The sequence below is a fragment of the Artemia franciscana genome, chromosome 14 (genome assembly GCF_032884065.1).
Source record: "Artemia franciscana chromosome 14, ASM3288406v1, whole genome shotgun sequence".
Classification (NCBI taxonomy): Eukaryota; Metazoa; Arthropoda; class Branchiopoda; order Anostraca; family Artemiidae; genus Artemia; species Artemia franciscana.
The window spans coordinates 40,970,345-40,993,525 of NC_088876.1; the positions used below are offsets into that span (position 1 = coordinate 40,970,345).

General features: G+C 32.3%; 1 protein-coding gene across 2 annotated transcripts; it reads right to left on the reverse strand.

Annotated features, from left to right (window-relative positions):
• Positions 1-1,207: 1,207 nt before the first annotated feature.
• LOC136035715 (endoplasmic reticulum chaperone BiP) lies at positions 1,208-22,503 on the reverse strand. 2 transcript variants are annotated; one of them, XM_065717667.1, is made up of 9 exons: positions 22,330-22,503; positions 18,892-19,049; positions 16,875-17,106; positions 14,955-15,159; positions 12,394-12,743; positions 9,320-9,536; positions 7,834-8,234; positions 4,233-4,490; positions 1,208-1,600 (listed from the first exon to the last, which is right to left on the reverse strand). In XM_065717667.1, the coding sequence occupies exons 2-9, from the start codon at positions 19,002-19,004 to the stop codon at positions 1,421-1,423; spliced, it is 1,956 nt and encodes a 651-aa protein (XP_065573739.1). In that variant the 5' UTR covers positions 19,005-19,049; positions 22,330-22,503; the 3' UTR covers positions 1,208-1,420. The 2 variants fall into 2 exon arrangements, with proteins under 2 accessions (XP_065573739.1, XP_065573740.1); XM_065717668.1 differs by having other exon boundaries at positions 18,892-19,032; positions 22,330-22,467.
• Between the last annotated feature and the right edge of the window lie 678 nt (positions 22,504-23,181).

A 23,181-nucleotide genomic window follows, 5' to 3' on the forward strand; every position in this document is an offset into this window, starting at 1 on the left:
GACGGCGTTCGGGTCCTAGTTATTTGGTTTAGAACGTGGGTCACCGGTGTGACTTTCTAAGCCTAGCCAAGAGTCGACCTAGCTCAAAACGGGAGTCCTCCCCTCAACACACATTGCACTCCCGGACGAACGCAGAGAATCAGCAGATCTGTACCTGCACTGCGCAGACCATTGGTCAGCATGAGAAAGTTGTTGTTTTTTTCTGTCGCATTTAATTATGAAAAAAAAAATCAGCATGAATAATCCGTTGATTCGAAAGACAGCTACACCTTAATTTTTTCAACGACATACTTTTTAAGCACGTTTTTTTTGCTGTATATTCCGCTTTTGATGGCCAGTACTACCTAAACCATACCTGGTATTTTTGAAAAAAATTATCTCAAAGTTTTTTTTTTAAATAGATATGGTTGTACAAGTGTCCACCTTACCAATTCAAATGTTCCAACTTCATTTTAATCGTCCTTGGTGCCTACCAAGTAACGCCTTATGAATTGCAGAAGTTAAATTTAGCCTAAATTTTAAAACTAAATCTAAAGGCTTTGACAACGGCGTTATGTCTGAGCCCTGGGCAGATTCAAATAAGCCCAGTCTATGGTGAAATAATGCAGTACATTTAAATTATATTATAATGTTCACAAATAGCCCAAGTAAATACAAACATGGCCTAAAGACTGAAATAATAAGAATACAGTTTAGTGGGAGCTCTATTCAACGTCGTTTTGTTTTTTACAAATTAGTTGTATAAGTTACAAAAAAAACTGGTACTAATCCCAAGATAAAAATGTATAGGCGTTCTTTCCTTGGACTATCTGGGGATGACAACGTCAATTCTCAAAAAGGAAGAAACCAATCTTCCATAACTTTATCACAAGCCTTTCTCCGAATTGTGATCCTAATTAAGAGTTGAAGTGAGTATCGTCGATTCGCAGATTATTACGTCCAACACAGGACGCGTACACAGGGGCTTAATACTTAGACAGTGCAAGAGAGGGGAGGAAACAAAACAGTGAATTAAATGAAAATAACATGTCAAGGTAATCATCTGGATATTTCGAGCATCCAAAGTACTCTATCCCACTCCCTCTATGCATGTCCTTAGAATTGCATTGCAGTGACTAAGATTTAATTACAGAATCTTCAGTATATAATTCATCTTTTTGGAAGAGCCTTTTAAAGAAGTAAACCTATTGATCCAAAAAGAGAAAAGTGATGTGAAAATTATGTATGCAAAAATGTTGTAATAAAATAATACAACTTAGTTCCAAAACATCGCAAAGAAAACTATCCTAGATATCAGCTGTTTCACAAACAAAATACTCTTTTCACCTTCATCTTTAACTGTCATTCACGTTTGACTGGAATGAATCCATAGAAATAAATAAATTACGACACAAAACCTCCTAAAGCAACGTGATTCATATCAAAGTTCGTCCCGTTCACCTTCCTCCTCAGGCATCTCAGCGCCAGCACCGCCACCTTGTTGATAGAGTTTTGCGATAATCGGTTGCACTATATCTTCAGCTTCTTTTTTCACCCGTTTGAATTCTGATGCCTCGTTATCTTGATTATCTTCTAGCCACTTTATCTTCTCTTCGACCACCTAAAATAGCAATTTCGTTAGCTACAGATAGACTATTTGATGCTAGGGATGGGCAATACTTAAAAGTATCATGTATCGATGTTCGATTACTCGTTTTCGATTACAATGTTCGATGTTGGATCAATATCCGATTACTCCATAAAACTAACAATACGAGTATGTTATAGAGTAACATGAAGCTAAAATTTGTAACAGTTAGTAAAATTTGTAACAGTTTTTGAAACATTTTGCAAATCTCTTAATGCGAATTTGAACTAGTTTATTTTATGGTCTGGTCGTATTATTTATGTATTTGAAATCCCCCTGAAACAAGCAAATTTGCGAAAAGCTTACGGCCGTAAATAGTTTCAAAAATTAGGAAAAACTGTCGGTTTTTCAACGATTTAACCTGTTTTCAACATATGTTTAACCTTTAAAACCTTTAAATCATTTGATTTTTCAAAAATGCAGTTTGGTACACGGATAGAGTTGAAACTCAGTTATTGACCGATAGTGAACTAGTCAACCATAAGAGAGCATCAAAATAGCTTTACGAAAAATTACACGTAAAATTAAGAACGTGCTAATAACCTTAGGCAAAATAAGTCTTCTGGTTCTCACTGTGCACAAGATAAATTTACGGATATTAAAAACATCAAGACCTTTGAAAGTATCGATACGAGAAAAACATAAAAGAAATCAGATATCTGAACAAATTTTTGCATTAAATTTAATTTTGTAAAGAATTTTGTAAAAAAGAGAAATGACCAAAAGAACTGTTTATTTTAATATCAAATCCAAAGCCCTTCAGAGGAAGGAATGGAATGACAATAGAAGAAAAATTAATAATAGTACTTATAGATAATGTTCCTGGAATTTCTCAATTAAAATTCAACCCTTTATAAAGAGACCTACAAAAACGCTTCTCCCTACCCCCTTTTTACATTTCGTTTTAAATTAGACAGTATAAACAATAAATATACAAAAGTAAAATAGAGGGAGAGAATATCGGGAGCTAGCAAATAAAGGATGTCTAAAAGGGAAATAAAATAGTAAATTAAAGATAGAAAAATGGCAATAAAGATAATAGAATTTAAAACAGCCAAAGGGAAATGAAGATGGTAAAACACAACAATAAAATGAATAGGGCAAATATAAAAAAAAACTAGCAAATAAATGATAACTGAAAAGTAAACAAGAAAAATATGCAGTAGATTCAAGTGATGAAGATCAAGCGTGGGCATACCCAGCTTTGACTAGCAAAACCTCTGTATTTGACAATATTGGCAAAACACTTCTACAACGTGTCATTGGATTGCTGGCGTTTGCTGATAGGATGTGGATATCTTGATCATCTTACAAAACATATTAAAAAAATCAAATTTAAATTTTCTGGACCCTTCTAGAGCTCCTCAATTTCCTATACTTGTGATTTTCTCCGTAACTTGTAATACCAGTACCATTTGAAATTGTAAAATTTCTTTCACATATATCTTACTCCACTTGCTCAAAACTTGTTTGGTACAGAAAATTTGAACATCCGTCTACCACCGTTTCTAAATTCTCAAATTTATCAGGAAATAATGACCAAATAATTGGTCAAATTGGGAAACAATTAGTAAAATAATGATATTGACTAAGTTCTTCTGGAGCACGATATAACAAGCTATTAACGTTGGTCTATTAAACAGGGTATTCAATAATAGCATTGAATCAAGGATGTCAAATTGAATGAAATATTAGTCTAAATCTTCATAATTTCATAAGAGTAGGTCACATTCCTAAGGTGATTAGGTATGTGACCTAAGTGTGAGTAGAAGCAATCAGTTTTAGGCTATACATAACATACCGATAGGTTTAGGCTTAAAAAAGAAACGCCACTAAAACAATGTAGACCCCCCAACAATAGTTTATTAAACCCCCAGTAGTTTATGAACCTTTAAAGTACCAAGGACAGAGAAAATTAATTCCGATTGTTTGAATTGGTTAAGTGGCAACTCACACAACCATATAATAGACATTAATAAAATTGAAAAAACGACAAGACTATTTTTGGTGGTAAAGACCTCCATATACGATTTGTTTGTAGCAGCATGAGCTATAAAAAGCCGAGGTAATAATCAGCAAAAAAACATCTGCACCCAATTCAAAAAAAGCACCAAAGAGATTAAGAAGGTGCAGTTATTTTGGGAAGTAAATACATCGCAGATGTTTGAACTGTTGGGGAGAACAGCCTTGTGAAATTTATTGGTTCAAAGTGACAACCCTTACGAAAATATGGTACTGCCCTAAAAAGAACCCGATTTTGAATCAACCAAAAAATAATCAATGGAAACCACAATTTTCGGTAATGAATAAGCCGAAGATGAGCCACGCGGGGGTGGGAGGGGTGAAACATTTTTTTATTTTGATGCCCTTGGCACTCCAAGGCATTTTGATACCATAAATGGAATGAATCACATTTTAAAATTTTGCTGTAGCCAAAGTATCCACACATTATAGAGAAATTTAGAATAGGGTGAGGAGAACAACAAAAATGTTCGGAGGGGGGGGGAGGGGTTGATACAGGCTAAGATTTTTTGAAAACAAATTTACAAGTCAAAGACACATTTCGAGTAGGGGAGGAGTCGTAGTTTCCAGAATTTTTATTTACCTCTTCAATTTTGGATTTATCATCATCTGATAACTTTGCTCCAAGTTTATCCTTGTCACCAATCTGATTCTTCAATGAATAAAGATACGATTCAAGTTCATTGCGAGATTCCACCTTTTCTTTAAGAGATTTGTCTTCATCTGCAAAACGTTCGGCGTCCTTGATCATGCGTTCAATATCTTCAGGGGTGAGACGGTTCTGATCGTTTGTGATCGTGATCTTTTCCTTATTCCCAGTTCCCTTATCCTCAGCCGAAACCTAGAAAATAAAACATAGGTAAAGTGGATCGCCCCAGTAAGTGCAGAAAGTTTTAAACCAATGGCTTTTATAAATATTTTAAATTAAGACTTCGCGGTATTTGTTAATAATTCAAAATACACTCAAAACTTTGCTCTGCAAAATCTGACAAAAACCGGTTTAGCTATCTGTATTCGGAGACAATTAACTTAGGCTCAGTGAAAATACTATGTTATAGGTATATTTTAATTAAATATTTAATATAATAGAGTTGGTATTTTGGCTAGGTTAGGTATTTAGGTATACTAAGTTCTTGGCGGGTCGCTCTCCACAATTTTGTTAATAAAGTATTGTATTTTCCTCACATTTTGGTATATTTCATTAGAATAAACCTAACTTCACTTCTTGGGTGTGTTCTGTATAATTAACAAGTACCGAATCTGTAAACGAAAAGGCGTCTAATGTCGCTGTTGCGAAGACACTAGCTGAAGATACGTGATATCAGGCTCGGCTACAACCAAAGAAAAGAGAAAAATACTTTCAGGGAAATAAATTCAGTTTTCGGACGGTTCTAGACGACGATTTTACATTTTTCGGATGATTTTGACACTACAGAAACTCCCCATTAGCTGCAGCGAATCAAAAAGCGTCTAGTAATAGGAAATACATTTTTTATGACAATAGATAAACTGAAAATTGAATCTAAAGTTTCTAGACTGTCAATGAAAGCTATTCGTTTGAAAAACGAAAAGTCCCAAAAATCATGAATTATGAAATGAAAGGCTCAATATGAAAAGCTCATTTTTCCAACACTTTCAGAGGAAATAAAAGTAGATATTTGGCAAAAAAAGGAGCCAATCGATTTGACAAAAGCTGTAAACTGGTGATTAAAATTAAACATAATCAAATGTACAGGTAAATACATAAAAGTAGAAAAAAAGCTTAAAGTAATCAATAACCATGCACCAATCACGAATTATTGTTATTATTTATTGAAAATTCATCTTTGTACAAAAAGAAAATGACGGAGCACTACAAAGACAAATAAAAAGAACCAAAATATCGCTATACAACTATGACAAGGTAACTACAATTGAAGACGGTGGCTCCAAGGAGGTCTCAAAATCTCGTGGTCGTGTTTCTTCATAAGTTTTAGCTATAATAGGATCTGCAATGTGGTGACTTGATGAGTTTTGAATTGCATGTCCAAATTGCAAATCTAAGTAGGTATTTTGCAAAATGGAAAAAAGTGGAACAAATTTTCAATTTATAAAGATTTGTATAAATGTTCCAGAAGGGTGCAATACAGAGGATGTGGGAGAGAACAACAGTATTGTACAGTGTTTCGGGATAATGTCGATTGAAACAAAGCTCAGCAGAGACTATGGAAGCATAGGCAGCTGATATGCTCGTTGAATGACTTCTGTTGTGAGATGCCGAGTATAACAAATGGTGTTTCTAGTGGGAACACCCAAGGGGATTTGGTCAGACGGGCAGATCTTTGAATTCCCAAGCACAATTTCACGAGGAAGTGGACCCTTGCAGTTAAAAAGCACAACTATAGACTTAGCATCGTTAAATTCAAGACCAGATTTTAAATATTCCGCTTGTAGTTTTTGAAAAGTTTAGGAAATTCTGTCCTAAGTTGGACTAATGTTAAAAAAGTCATCAGCATAAGTGACTTAGGAGATATTGAGGCAAGATAGAACACAAAATATAACAAGATAATTTACTGATTCCTCATTAGATGCTTTCAAAAAGTTATTAAAAAACCATTTAGAATTAGACTAAAATAATATTTAATAAATTAACTTTTAATTGTTATTCGCAAACAAAATTAAAATTATTTAGAAATAGTATTTAAGTGAAAAAAAAACTTAAAAAAAGCAAAAAGTAATTAAAGTAAAACACGAACACTAGGAAAAAATAAAAGTACAATTACAGTTTTCAAAGATAAAGACGAAAGATTTACGTATATTTTGTTGTTATAACTGGTTTTGTTCAAATTAAATAATTAAAATTGTATACTTAATCCCTGGGTACTTCTATGATATAGCCCTTCCCTCATATTCTCCTAATGTCTCTCCGAAGCTAAATCCTAATGAAATATACCTAATATAACCTAATGAAATATGAAATATACCTAATATATATAAATAGGTAAGATGAAAATATAGTACTGTAGAAAAAAATGGGCTATGTATTTGCACATTAGGGAGGGCGGGGGAGTATGGCAGGTCTGCATGCAAAATGTGCATATTTGGAACTGTTTTCTAACTTCACACTGTCCAAATACTTTACCCCTCCCCCCCACCTAATGTGTAAATATGTAGCCTAAATTACGTATTTTCCATCTATTCTGTCACTTCTCTCTGTCTTGTCTCACGCTAAGCTGAAAGAAACTACCAAAAAAACCGGTTCTATAATGCGTCAATGAATGAACTACTAGAGCGGTAGGGGGTTATCATACGAGCATCATTTACTGATAATTGAAAAGTAAATATAGTGCGTTAAATTAATCCAATAGACAAAAATGTATCATTTGTATGAAACAAATTGACACGTAAAAGAATAAATTCTAGAAAAATTGCTGCTAAACGTCACAGTCGGTTCAAAAGCATTATGACTCAGCAACCAAGTCAGAATGTCACTGGAAAACATGATACAAATTGAACACTACAGTATATTTTATATACTACTATATATAAAAATATAGTTAATACCAAAATACAAAAGGATGTGTATACTATATCGGTAATCAGCTTCTTTTTCATTAAATGACTAGTAATAACTACTTAATCAAATTGATAATTAAATACAACAATATTTATAGCATGTGGATAGTGTATACTCGACTGTATAAAGTTCACAAAAACTCTTCATCTCTATCTAACATCTATCTATTTATATAACCCTTTATATATATATATATATATATATATATATTTTAGCCTTTTTCCTATCCAGTTTCTAAAAATACTAAAAAAAATAGCAACCACAAATAAGGAATGCAACAATTGCAACCACGAATAAAAAACATGTTTTGTCAACCTCTAAAAGGCTTTCAACTTTTTTTCTTTCTTTTATCCTTTCTTTTATGAAGAGATAGGAAATCAAAAGAATTTATCCCAATATGTCACAAGATGAACACAATTTAAGCTGAATTGATCGCTCCATAATCGAATGAAAATTCGATTTCAAGTCGCGCTTTCTTTTAATAATAGCTTCATAAAAACAAAAAAAGGGTAGATAGTTATAACGGTAAAAGATCGCTGCTGTAATTCAAGTCTGTAATTTTCTTGGCAGGTTCAAATATCTAAACAGGTTACCCAGAGAGAATCATGAAAGAAGAAAAAACACTTACTTGTAAGATTCCATTAGCATCAATTTCAAAAGTCACTTCAATTTGAGGGACGCCACGTGGCGCAGGAGGGATACCTGTCAGGTCAAACTTTCCCAAAAGATGATTATCCTTGGTCATTGGACGTTCGCCCTCAAACACCTGAATGGTGACTGTGTTCTGATTATCGGCAGCTGTTGAGAAAATCTGCGACTTCTTCGTTGGGATTACTGTGTTCCTGGGAATCAATTTGGTCATCACTCCACCTACAGTTTCAATGCCCATAGTCAGGGGATTCACGTCAAGAAGGATAATATCCCCAGTCTCCTGTTCACCACTCAAAACTCCAGCCTGGACGGCAGCGCCATATGCTACAGCTTCGTCGGGATTAATGCCGCGACTGGGTTCTTTGCCATTGAAAAACTCTGAAAAAAGAAAATTGGAAAATCCTTGTAGACAATAGAAAAAATAGAGACAAAAAAGGCTTATTTGATACTGCTAGACAAAGTCCCCGGGAGACAAACTACTTTTTCTTCCCTCCTTTGATACTCCTCCCCTTCCCAACGGAATTATTTTGGTAAAAAAATTACAAAACTTCAAAATAAATAGCGGATTTCAAGACAGGAGCGAAGTACTGAAAAGGGTGTCATAGATCATTTCTTACAAGCAAAAAAGAAGAAAGCATAAGCGATTTAGTGAGAGTAGATCTCAATATTTACTGAATTTCTGTAGCTCCTTTGACGTACAACTAATTTTTTACACCGTTAGTACGACGTGTGATGAGCAAGACGAAAGTAAGACATTTAAGTAAGACGAATGAGCAGAGATCCTGCACTGACAATCACAATTAAACCCCTACAGAGGCTATTAGCTTGTAATATTTGTGGAGATATTGCCGTAAAAAAAATACCGATCTTATGTTTTGTCCTTAATCGTTTCATATCCCTATATTCTTATAATTACACAGATGACATATCAGTTTTCCGAACTACCTTACCGATCCTACGGTCACGTAAATATATCTTACAAACTACAACAACAACATTTTTACGATAAATACATGTTTAGTTAATTTTCTTAAATAAGACGGGCCTTCAGAATTTTCTATAAATGCCAGTTCAACTATTTTGAATTAGCTATAATGATAGTTTTAGCGGAATTAAATGATTATTAATATTACAAAATGAGTCTGGAATTCACTGAAAGAAATCATAAACAAAATCTAGTACAGGATTAAAAGTGAAGTTTGCCAGAAAAGGATTAGCAGCACAAAGGCTAGTCATGTTAAAACTTAAGAATTCTGCTAACCTTATTTTGCATACGAATTTTGATATATTTTTATTTCACAATACTTCAAAAAAAAAATAATAATTACATACCCATAATACCGTATTAAGGTATAATTAATTTATTAAATATAATATAATGTTAGAAAGCTTTATACAATATCATAAACATAGACATAAAAATCAAGATACAAGATACATAAACAAAATAAATAAATTCTCACCTTTAACGAGTTGCTGTATCTTAGGAATTCTAGTGGAGCCACCAACAAGGACAATTTCGTCAATTTCAGTCTTTTTCATTTCAGCATCTTCCAATACCTTTTGAACCGGTTTCAAAGTTGATCTAAAGAGGTCAATATTAAGTTCCTCGAATTTTGCTCGGGTCAGGGTTTCAGCAAAATCATCACCTTCGAAGAATGAGTCTATTTCAATTCTAACCTGAAAGAAAACCAACGTTTATAACCATATCTTTACAGTTAATGGGTACTTCAGAATGTGATGTGGCAGTGAACTCAGTATATAAACTCTAGCTCGTATATTAACCGGGATATTGCAACCCAATGCTACAATCTACTCTGAAAATCCAGGATGTCCCATTAGTCCCGAAGTGACCAGTATCACTTCACTTATGTATTATTCTTTCAGGATAAGGATTTTCCAAAATACCTGAAGTTTTATAATAATGCTGTAATATGAAAAAATATACCTACTAAAATTTTTAAGTCACAAGTAAGGTATGGACCAAAGGGTATGGGTAAATTGTATAAGAGTGGAAACTACCGCTCTTGTCACAGAAAAATTCACTATCTCCAACTAGCACTTGCCAATAAATAGGCAAAATTAGTGTAGTGATAAGTGTCTGATCTCAATTAAAAAAAGTTAAAAAAAAAAAAAAACATAATTGAGAAGTTAAAAAACGTGACGAAACACCAAATGCTAGGTAGCATTAGTACTTTCTTTTTATACAAGTGCCTTTTCCTCTTTTAATCTACCTACTCTTTTGATTAGACTTCAGTTCGACAAGCCAGTTTCGTAGCATGAAAAATAAGAAAACTATCCTGAATAAGCCCTATTTATGGCATATCTTATTAAATTGATGATGATAATCGAAAGGGTGAAACAGTTGAACTGCGCACTCAACTCAAAATTTATCCAATTGAAGTGGGAAAAGTTGTTAATACTAGGAAGACATACTTATATTTTTTATTTCGGCTTCGCTGAAATTAATGCTGATACATCAATTAAACAGCAAGTAAATTCAAAGATAATCCTATGATTCAAGAAAAAAAAAATCAAATTAAAGATTCAGCTATCACAATTCAAGAATAAAAAAAAAACTCGAATTGCTGGAATAACAGAACAGTCTAACCCCCTTACAACCCCCAATTGAAAGCCCCAACAACCTTCTTTCAATAATAACAATTGGATACTAGATTATAGAAAAATGACTGCAAATGCTTTTCTTGCGCAACAATTGGACAATTCTTAACCCCCCTCCCCCCGCCCAAAGAAAAGCTCTAAGTCTATTGAGAAAACTTCAACTAAGGTTGAGCCTATTACAAAAAATGGTTATAACGACGAAACGTCTTGAATCATAATTTCGTTTGAAATAGGTTAAAGATTTTTCGTGAAGTTAACTTTTCTGAGAGTGGTAAATAGAAATTGGGATGCTCGGGTATTTTTGAGAGAGTTGGTAATTCTTTATGTCGCTCACAATTCTAACCCTAATTACTTGAAGGAAATACGTTCTGATTATGGATGGCTAAACAAATTCAATTCGAACTCAAAAGGTAACTTCACTCCGGTATCTTGGTATAACTATTGATGAAAATCTATCTTATAAAGAACATCGTAATAGATCACGCGTTAAATTCGCCCAAGGAGTTGGTGTAATAAGGAGGCTTCAGCATTTTTTCCCCTGTGAAGTTCTAAAACTCATTTATTTTGCCTTGGTGCATTCCCATATTACTTATTGTCCCCTGATTTATTTGGCAACATTCAAATATCATATAAAACCGATACACTCTTCAAAACCGGGCTCTTCAAATTTTGCAAAGATATTTACCGTCGCCTTCTTCCTATCCAAATAAACCTAAAACTGAAACTATATATTTATTAACTAATATTTTGCCTGTTTCAGAATTATTCACTCTTCATTCTTTTTTATTCAAGGTAAAATATGACCGCTTAGAACTTCCTTCGTACTTTCGTACGAAAAATTTTTTCCCTGAGCAACCTGACCATGTTTATGAAACCTGTAATAAATGGAGAATGCAGCACCTGAAATTAACCACTGAAATATCACGGTTCTCGCCATATTTCACGATCATGGCATCTTTATCTACCATATATTGACTACAGTAAATCTCTTCCAAATATAAAAAAGCAACTTCATTCTATCCTTATAAATAAGCTCAAGAATCAGTGACAAAAAAAAAATCTTAAAGTAAATAGTTGTTTGTTTGATGTTGATAAGGTGGGCTCATTTTTCTTCTTTTTTTTCTCAAATAAGTTGCCTGTCATCGGTCACCCTCGCTTGCACACTGTTTTTGTATTGTTTTTCGGATTGATATTTTCCAAGTGTCAGTTGTTTTGTGGGTGGGTTCCCGTCTAGTGGTGAGTCGTGGATTTATTTATGTTTATTTTATTCATTTGTTTTTATTTCCTTTTTTTGTCAAATAAGTGATCTATATTGTTATACCGGGTCTTTGTCAATCGACCTTGTGTCTCCGGCTTGACCCTTTTTTTATATTGTGTGTTGTACAGAAGTTTGAATAAAAATCTTGAATCTTAATACAGCCCATCTATCCCTACCACAGTGGCTTTAGATCCATCATCGTTGTCAAAATTGATCGATTAGTTATACCACTCAGGCTTAAATAGTAAATATCCCTTAACAAATTAATATGAATTATAATAAAAATTAAGTAAGTTTATCTTTGTTTTATTAGGAATTTTTTTTAGTATGTATTAATAATTACAACTGAACCAACAAACAGAGCGAGAACATTAACTAAACGCGATTTTTTAGCAATCTCGTCCATGACAATCAACTCTGGAGAACAAAAAAAATGCTTTGAAACGATAAGGGAAGCAATAAGAAATAAGATAAAAAAAGAAATACTAAAAAATAAAATAATAAGAAAAAGTACAATAACAGAAAGTAATAGAAAAAGGTAAAACTTAAAAGCCCAAAAGAAATATGAAAAAGCAGTAATAATTATAAGAAAAAGGTTTTAAAAAGCAATAGTACAGGTGAAATTAAAAGAAAGTAAAGGAAATAAAAGAAAATTACTTGATGCGCAGAAGACAAGGCACGCTTAGCCTTTTCAACCTCACGTCGTAGTTTTTGAACAGCTCTGTTGTCTTTGCGAACATCTTTTCCCTTCTTCTTCTTGTACAATTTAATAAAATGCTCCATAATTCTTTGATCAAAATCTTCACCGCCCAGATGAGTATCTCCATTTGTAGAAACCACCTCGAAAACTCCATTGTCGATTGTTAGCAATGAGACGTCAAAAGTGCCACCACCAAGGTCAAACACAAGAATGTTTTTCTCTCCTTCTTTCTTATCAAGGCCATAAGCAATGGCAGCGGCAGTTGGTTCATTAATAATACGCATAACTGTCAGGCCAGCAATCACACCTGGAAAATAGGGGCAAATAAATGCATGCTATTTTAAGTTTTCAAACATGTTTTTTGTAAATTAAGCAAAGCCAAAATGACCAAACAATGTCATATTAAAAATCCTGGCCTTTAAACACCTATCTGAAGAAATGTCAATCGAAAATTAGAGTGGTGCTTCATAATGGTATATTATGTAGGCATTTTACCTTGACAATCAAAATGACAAAAACTACCGATAAAATAAGTGCCATTCAATAACTGCACTGGTATTGTGTATTAAATAATACATTCTTTAACTAAAGCGATTTTTCAACGAATTTTTCAGCACAGAACCGAAACAGAAATCAACCAAATTTGCAGGTCAAGGCATTATTTTTTTCTTTCTATTGATTAATGGGGAAACTCAGCTGCCAAAAAGAAACTATATTTATGTTTAATCATCGGGTTTTAGCGCAACTGTGGCCAAATCTTCTTGTTCGATTTAAAATGTCTCGGTTTTGTAACATTATATTTTATTAAAGTATGTTATTTGTACTGAAACAAGATTTTCTTTTCATGTAAGAATTTATATTAAAGGTTTTCGCTGCTTTTTTATATTTTGTAGGTAGTTTGTGACAAGTCCTGATCTTAATTTGTGTAATATCCCCTGGGAGAAAACTAAGCCGATATTAATGACACTGAAAAGTTGCATTGACAATGTGATGACTGATGACAACATATCCACTTTGAGGATTCAGGTGATCATTACATAACATCACATTAATGTTTTTGAAGTTACTGAACGAACTTTGATAATGCCAAAGCGTTAAGTCACCAAACAGGTTACCGAATGTTTTGTAAATATAACGTCACATGACCGTTTTCAAATTTAACAGCATCAAGGCCATAAACAGGGGGGGGGGTTGAACCCGTCCCTAGAAAATGTTTTTGCGACTCAAAAAAAGCAACATAAATTAGTTTAAATAAATATTTGATGCGTTTTTCAGTACCCCTCCCCCTAGAAAAAATCCTAGATACGATCCTGACCGCCATTGTCAATTATATAAACTAATATTTAGCACAACACAAACTTCTCACAAGAAGATTATAGCCCATATAAGAAGCATATAGAAGATTATAGTATATTTGACAAAAGTCCAACAAATATACTAGCACTAATCTAGCTAATAATACATAATGAGGAATATACATACGAGAGAGGAACAAATGAATTTGATAAATTTGACATAATGCTCTATCATTTCCTTCTTTCAATAAATCCTCAGATTAATTCCAATATGCAAGCCAGAGAGAGATATTTGGAAAACTGTATTGTTATTTGCAATAATAGATTACTACTTTTGAAGCATATTATTTATAATTAATTAATATCAATAATGAGTAATATAAATAAATTGTAATATAAATAAGTAAGAAATAGTAGGCTAATATAAACAAAGAAAATATTAATAGTACTAAATGATAATATATTTAAAGTTATTTTCAAAGCCCCGAAGGGACAAATTCAAATTTTGGGGTAAATAAACAAAAACAGGACACTAACCTTAAAAAAACAGTATTACCAATATACCTAAACACACAGTTAACTACACATTAGTAAGAAGTGTGTAATCAATAATAAGATTATCATTTCGAATATTCTTGTGGAATAACTGGTTGGATATAATTCATACCCAACCTGTAAGCACAAGAAAAAGAAGAATAAAAAATTTCCAGTCACAAATCATCAAAGAACGCTTATTATGAGAATAGCCAACACATTTCCAGGGCCAAAGCTTATTGCCCATTTCCCATTCACAGAGAGGATCAATTGTGTTTGAAATAAGAAAAGAAATATGCAGATCTTAGAATTCTGGAGGGAATTTTGTGAGAAAAAGAGAACAGGAAAGGGTAGAAGGGAAAACTTCCTACTGAGACCCACCAAAGGACGCTTACATATTGTTTTATTCGACATCCATATTCTTTTTTTTAACTTGACTCCATGAAACATACTATTAAATTTATAAAAGTTTAAACTTAAAACTTAAGAGGAGGGTCAACATAAATTCCCGGGTCTATTACAAGCCTTCCGCCCATTTCACACTTAGGAGAGAGCATAAATCATACTTAAAAGAAGAAATACATACATCTTCAGTGTGAAAATCATCAAAAATCAAACTGTCAAATCAGGACCTACTTGCAAGGTCATTGAAAGTGCCCGTCAATGGCAGAAAAAGCTAATAATCTTACCTGCATCTTTAGTGGCTTGCCTCTGGGCATCATTGAAGTAGGCGGGTACAGTTACCACAGCATGTGTCACTTTTTTCTCCAAATAAGCCTCTGCAACTTCCTTCATTTTACCAAGAACCATGGCAGATATTTCCTCAGGAGTAAAAACTTTAGTGCCTTGCTTCGTTTCCACTTGGATATGGGGTTTGCTACTCTTCTCAATCACCTAACAAAGTCAAAATAAAATTAACCGGATGCTCATACCAACTACATGACAAGCGAAAGCTTACCATGATGTGGTGATTAATTAAACAGGATTTATTAAAGAACCTGGCAAAGATCTTACAGCACGAAAAGTATAAAAAAGAAGAAAAGTAGCACATAATGTTTTCTGAAAACTGTGAGGAAATAGTTTACTCCTATCCCCTAAACAAAAACTGAAGTCTTTAGCCTCCCTCCCCCAACAAAAAAATAGTAAAAGTTTCAACTCGATTCTCCAGCCACGAGGCAAAAAAAGGTTGTATTTTTATGACTGGGAACCAACAGGACTCTGAATGTAGAAGTAATCAAAAGAAAAATTGGCTTTGGCTACATAATTTCATGGCCTCACAGGATTGGCTAGGTGTTAAAGACATTTACTGATCATGTAAGATTATGCCTTCATTCAAGGACATGTTTAGAAAGGAATCCCTTTTTGACTTTTAATAAAATTTCAAAAATTTCCAAAACGCTTTTTTTCCCTAAAAGGAACTTTTGGATTGTGAGCCCGAAAATTCCTAATCGTAGAATCATTAAATTATTGTATCATTATTGTATCATACGCCAAAAATCTTTCTTTATACTAAAACGATTGGAAATTAACAAATTGCCCGACAGGAATCATTAATTAGGAATTACTTGAGGACAAAATATTTGCCTGGATATTCAAAATTTCATGTTAACATAACTATGAATAAAATTATAATAAAAAAAGAAAAAACTGCTAGGGCATGAAAACTTGCCAATTGATAATGAAGACAATTGTGGCTCATGATTTTCAAAAACATTTAAATAATGTTAATTATATAATCTCCTATTAGTATGCAGAGCAATATGTTTCAAAAATGGACCAGATATGATGTGCTTTGGATATAACATCTATCAAGAACATTTGCTCTTTCCTGTTGGTAAAAAATAGTATAGCTAGCATAGAAGGACAATCTTTCAATATAGAAAAACGAAGAAAATAATAATTTAAAAAAAAATTCTTTTAAGTTGAAATTCAGAGTTTTATTTTTAACAATCGGAAATAAATATATAAAAAAACACACTGGGACTGGAGAATAAACCTATGAGCATTTTATTTTGGAAGGGATACAAAAGTTTAGTGCGCACAATTTACTAATAATCTATCTGATTAACTACCTGACATTTGAAAAAAAAGAAGAAGAAATTCATCAGTAAATTAGCATTTTCTGGTTGACACACAAGACATTAAAACAAGGCCAAAGTACTAATAGCCTGAATATAAACAATCAAGTTAAATAATCTATCCAATTAACAAAACCAACTATTAAAAATTCGTTTCCCTGTAAAATGACTGTTTTTAGTTGACATTACACAATAAAAAAAGGCTCGAGTGCAAATAATCAATGGGCGAACTAAATAACTGCCGCCTCCCCTTTATATACATGAAAATGTGGTGACATAAATGAATTTTTGCAGGTTGTTCAGAGTTCATGAAGAAAGTCTATATTTGGTAATGCTCTTAAAGACAATAAAATGGTTAATAAAAATTACAGAGGGAAACATTTGAAGGAAGTCTTAAAAAAAATTGAAAGCAGCTTTAAAACAATCAAACACTTAGTTATTAATAACTAATTAATTAGTTACTATTAATTACTAAATAATTATTCTTTAAGTCTAGAACATTAAGTTTATTAAATTAAAAACAACGCTTACTTTGAATGGGAAAAGTTTAATATCACTTTGTACGGTTTTTTCACTCCATTCACGGCCAATCAGACGTTTAGCATCAAAAACAGTGTTCTCGGGATTCGTGGTCAACTGATTCTTAGCAGCATCACCAATTAAGCGCTCGCCATCTGCAGTGAAGGCAACATAGGATGGAGTGATTCGGTTACCTTGGTCATTTGGAATGATTTCAACTCGGCCATTTTTGAAGACACCAACACTAAAAGATATACGACATTTTTGTCTTGCTCAAAATCAGTAAACAGATGTCGCTTCTTAGCGACTTCAAGTAGAATGAAGGCGTTGACTGGTGGATAAGTTTATAATTTTTTGTGAAAACTGTTTGAAAAAAATATCAATCGATGATACAGAACAATAGCAAAAATTCATTTTTATACTAACATGTTTTTGTACATTTTATAAAATGTGTTTCTTTTATGTGTTCTGACACCAACAGTGACAAAGAATATAAACACTTAACTATGAGAATAAATTTTTACATTTTACAATATATGTTCTAGTCTTTTATAAGGTTAGTAATTTAGACTAAATTGTGCTTTTTTTGCAAGTTCACCTTTTTTATGTTTTCTGACACCAACTATGAACAAAAATATGTTCAAGTCTTTTCTAACTCTAACAATTTAGACTAATTTTTTTAACAAGTGTACGTTTTTATGTTTTCTAACACTATTGTATATAATATAAAACAGAGCATGGTAACAGATTCTAGGTAACAGATATTTTTTAGTGTGATTGTACTGTTTGGATATCTGTACTTTGACATGATAATTGCAAGAGTTTGTACTTTAATTTTTACATTTGATACAAAACATCCAAAAAAGTGTCAGTGTAAGTCAGTACTGCTGTTTGAAATCCTCAAGGTTGTAACTACTTGAAATTTTATTTCATCTGTCAGTTCAAAGTTATAATTGTCTCCTGGAACCAAATATTTTTGGCTCAACTTTTTAATAAAGAACAAACTCTTGTCTATACTAATTAAAATATTTAGTATAAAGAGCAACTTCAGAGATTGGTGAATCCATTATAATAAAGAGCAAACTCAAGCCCAAAGGAACTGAACTCTACAGTTCATTCATATCATGTTCATTATTTTAGCTAAGAGGTAACTAAAACGAACATTTTTTTTAAATTTTAAATTTAAGATATTTCTTTAAATGAAATATATTAGAAGTTCTCCCTGATGGGGAACTGAACCCTGGTCTCCCACATGACAAAGGATAGCATTTTATTTTTCAAATAGAGAAGAGTTACAATGAAGAACAAACTCTTGCCCATACTAAGGGAAATATTAAATAAATTATCATATGCATGCCAATGCAAAACATATAGATAAGATATATAAAGGATCAGTATAGTTCAATGCATTTGTGGACATTTGTATCATGATTGTAATATATTTGAAATCTAGTAAAGAAAAATCCACAGCATAAAGTAGCTAAAAGTCAACTACAAAAAGGATCAATATAGTTCATTATAAATGTGGATTATGTAGCTTTATATTTAAACGAAAGGTATTAACAGTAAATTTTTGATCACAAATGTACGAAAAAAAAAAGATTTAAAATTTATACATAAAGAAGTTGACTTTAAATGGCATATAGAGCAAAAAAGCGGTAACAGTAAAAGTATTTGTATATATCTTAACAATTGATTACAACAATTCAAAAATTTTAAACAGAAAAACAAAAAGTTTCAAGCTTAGTAGACAATCAGTCTTAGAACCATTATTGCAGCTCTAACTGCAATCTAGTAAAAGGCAACCCACAGCCCATTGTGACTTGAAGTTAAAAAACAGGTTTTAAAAAATCATGGCTGCAGATCTAGCAGCAACATAGTGAAAGGAAAACTGTAGGCCATAGTAACCAAAAGTTGAAAAACGTATTTTGAACAAAAACTGCCCAATGAGAATGAATTCAGGAATGGTTTATAATAAAGAACAATAATAAAAAATAAAAATAATAATGATATATAAGAAAAAACATACCATGAGTAGGTTGTTCCAAGATCAATGCCTATAACAGTTCCTATATCTTTGTCCTTTTTGTCATCTTTTGCAAAAGCCACAGCCAACAGGCTGAGAAGGGCCAAAATTTTCATTGCTGATGATCACTTTACAGTCTATATGCTATATGAGTCTATATGCTGGAAAGGAAACAAGAATGACAGAGCTTCTAAATACTCTATCAAAGAAAAAGAAATTCCAAGAACTATTTGAAGAACAGGAATAGAGAATTGAAGCATTTCAAAACCATATTGATCTGAAATTATTTTTTGGTGAAATGATTTTGAAAGCACAAATTCAAATTTGGTTTCATAAATTAAGAAGTTGTAGCCAGTGTCATGAAACATTGAGTATTGGATATAACTGTTTCAAAATGTTCAAGTGCCAAAGACATTAAAATGGAAATATTTTTTGACCCATGACTCCACCTTTAATTTATTCATACATAAAACCAGGATTTTCCACAATTTCTCTTTTGTCTGTGATACACCTAAAAGATTTTTTGTTGTATGAATCCTCTCCATGTTGCAACAACTGAGTCCTGAAAGTGACAAGCAGGAACCAACAAACCCAACCAACATTTGTAACACCAAGTTTATCTGCAGTTGATTGTTGAGTGATGCAACAATCAATAAATAATCCACCCATAATATTTAGTTGGGGTCTTGAGCAAACATGGGCTAGTGGGAATATGTACAAATTATGCAACAGAAGTGAATTTAAAAAAAAGAAAATAAGGATTTCTATTTATAGGTCAATAATAAACTAGGTACTTGTATGATATACCCACTATCACTCAAGATGTAGTCATGATAATCCTAATAAAATATACCCAAGTGTGATAAAAAATAATTGTTTTTTATGACTTCACACTGTACAAATACTCTACACACACCCACCCACCCCTAATGTGCAAATAGAGCCTAAACTATATATTTCCCATCTATTTTGTCACTTCTCTTTGTCTTTTCTTATGCTAAGGTGAAAAAAAACTAGCAAAAGAAACCAGCTTACACTGCATCAATGCATGAACAACTTGATCAGTAGAGGTTATATCATATAAGTACCATCAACTAAAGGAATAAATATAATAGAATAGGTTAATTGGTCTTTCTGAAAAGATCTTTGTGTAAGCAAGTAATAATATGAAGCTTTAATGTTGAATAATGTTAGTAATATCCATATTAATTTATAGTTTAGATTTATGGCAGTACTTGTCTTTTGCTAAAGCAATCAGAAAAGCTTAACTTCTAGTGCCCTATGACACAACTTTCACTAATAATACACAACTTTCACTTATTTTCTACTGATTTTTTACACTTGTTTCAAACTTGGTATCTATTAAGCAAAAAACTACCTATGTCCATATGGTAGTCTTTTTCATCAAAAATTTAGTTCTGGGTTTTCAAGTTTTCAAAATGTAAATGGATGCATGAGTTTCCACTTCACCAATTTAAAGAATCTCATTTCATTTTCAGTGTCCTTGGTACTTCAAAATCACTATGGTTTTGGCTATTCCTTTTAAAAAATAGTTGTAAGATAAATGGAATTTATTTTAGTTGACAGTAGTTATTTTGAACATGGTGTATGATAGAAAAAGAAAACTTTCAATAATTATTTTGATTTTACATTGGTTTTCTTCAAAACAAAAATAGTTCAGTTTTTGCTCTGGGCAACAAAAATGTTGTAAATTTTGAACATTTTATGGCAACATCTGCAAATTTCCCCAGCAATTATACAAAGTTCTCAGCAAATCCTACAAAAATTTGCATACAAATCATGAAAATTGTGGCTGTTGGTTTCTGTCTCACTTTATTGTACCACCTGACTGCATTTTGCTTTCGGCTACAAAAATGCTGTATATTTTAAACATTTTATGGCAACATCTGCAAATTTCCCAAGCAATTATACAAAGTTCTCAGCAAAAAGGTCTCAGTTTGTCAGTGTAGTCTAACTGTATTTTTGTAAGTCAGTCCAAAATTGTATTCCATAATTTTTTCAGATATACATACCACAAAAAAATTGTACACATTCTAAAAACAGACTTGGTTCTAGTGTGGCAAGGTTTTTGCTAAAAAGAATTTGACTCTATAATATATTTATTTAAACTTGATTTAATTTGAAGGTTCAGTATATATGAATTGACTACAATTTAGAATGTGCTAAATTACTTGATGAGTACTGCCAAATTAGGTGATATGTGTGCAAGATTCTTCTTCTAAAATGCAAACATTGTAATAAAAAGAGCAATAGACAACCATTTGATTCTCTATTCAATATATTTTACAAATTTTATAGTTGCAAAAGCAAGTTATATCATTTGCTATAAATTTACCAGCTTAAATAGCATGGCCACATGAACTAGCTTACAAATATTTTAAATGTAGGCTATTCATGTCTACAATTAAGAACCTATTAGGCTATAGCTTACATAGGCTATTTATGAAAGATACATTTTGACAAGAAAGAATCCAAAATTAGGCCACAGCACTGTCAAAGTACTGGAACTCTTATGCCAGTAAATTGAACATTCTTATTAACTGAACATTAAGATGACTAAGAAACAGTAACTTTAAGATCATAATTTCAACTTGAGTCTAAATATAGGCTGACCTTCATTTGGTAAAATTCTAGTTAATTGATTTCTTGCTATCTTGGAAAGGGTTTAGGTTAGGATAATGGAACTTTCAGAGATGGGTCTGCAGGCTATAGTATGTCCCAGGAAGGTATTTTAAAGTACTCACTTCCACTCCTTCTCCCTCTAGAGGGCCCTAAAATTTGCTTACATGACAGGTCTATAACTAGCCTATTGAAATTTTGACCAAACAACATTTACCTTAATTTTCAGTTACTAGTTGCTTTTTCTCTGCCTTTAGTTCTTAAAATGCAATTCCTGTTATTTGAGTAGAATTTTTAGCCAGATCAATGTTTTTTTTTCAAAATTTAGGAAATGTATTTGCATATCTTTAAAACCTTATAAAATGGAATTGAGCAAAGTTATGAAGCTGAAAACAAATTTGTTGTACTTCAATTAAGCAGAAGATCTATTTTACAAGGTTTCAGTTTTATAACACACAAATTTTTAAAGATTGTCAAAGGTCAGGGCCCTCTAGAGGAAGGAGTGGAGGTAGTTGCTTCAAAATACCTTCTCAGGACATAATTTAGTCTGTAGGCTATATTAATCCCTGAAAGTTTCATTTTTCTAACCTAAATAGCAAGAAGTTAATTAACTAGAATTTTACCCTTTCATTTAAAGGCTTGTACAATGCCCAAATATGGGTAGGATATATCCTGATTAAGATGCACCTTGGATGTTGTCAAGGTGATGCCTAGGCTAGTTGAAGACAAAACTAAAGCCCGGTTGTGACTTTTGAAATAACAGGTCTATGGCAATAAAAATCTATGCAAAATATTACTCACCAAATTAACCAAGAATTTTAGAATAAACTCGCGTTTTGTAATCAGTCTCTCCTTCAATTCAGTACTTTATTCTAGTATAACAATTTTGGGAATGATCTGGAAGGAAGAAATCTTTCGGAACTAACCACGAATCTTCGTGTTGAATTGTGATTGGTTAATTTTGTTTAGACGTGTCCCGTTGCATTAGCTCCAGGTACATTATTATCGCCGTCTAAATTATTTAGTTTTAAAGATGGCGCGACGTATAAATTTTTCGATTTTTTACTATTTTTCCTTCAAATTTTCGCGTTGAATTCTAATTGATTAATTTCATTTATTTAATTTTAATTTTTGTGATGGTGGGAGATGGTGTGGACTTGGATTTGAATTTCGAGGACGAAGTGGTAAGTAAAAATAACACAAAATTATTTAATTGGATTTCTTGTTTTTTTTTTAAAGAAGAGACTCTTTATTTGGTATTTATTTTTGTTTTAACCCCTATGTAACGGGCCATGGAGCCTTGTAGGGGTAGAAAGTTATTGTTGCCCATTTATTTTGATGTTAAGAAACTGAAATGAACTGAACTGCTTAAACGTGTCCCTCTCCACTAGCTCAAAGTACATAGATTATTTCCATCTAAATTACTTGGCTAGAAAAATAGTGTTATATATATTTTTTAAATAAAAACATTTTTTGTTGTTTAATAATAAAATAAATTCTTCTTTATTTTTTATTTTTTTAATAAATTTTTCCATTAAATTTGTCCTATTTCATAGAGTACCATTAAGATTTCATTTCTTCTATTTTAGTTCTTGGTTAATGATAATGCGCAAAGATTACCGTGTACATTTTTGGATGAAATATTTTTAATGT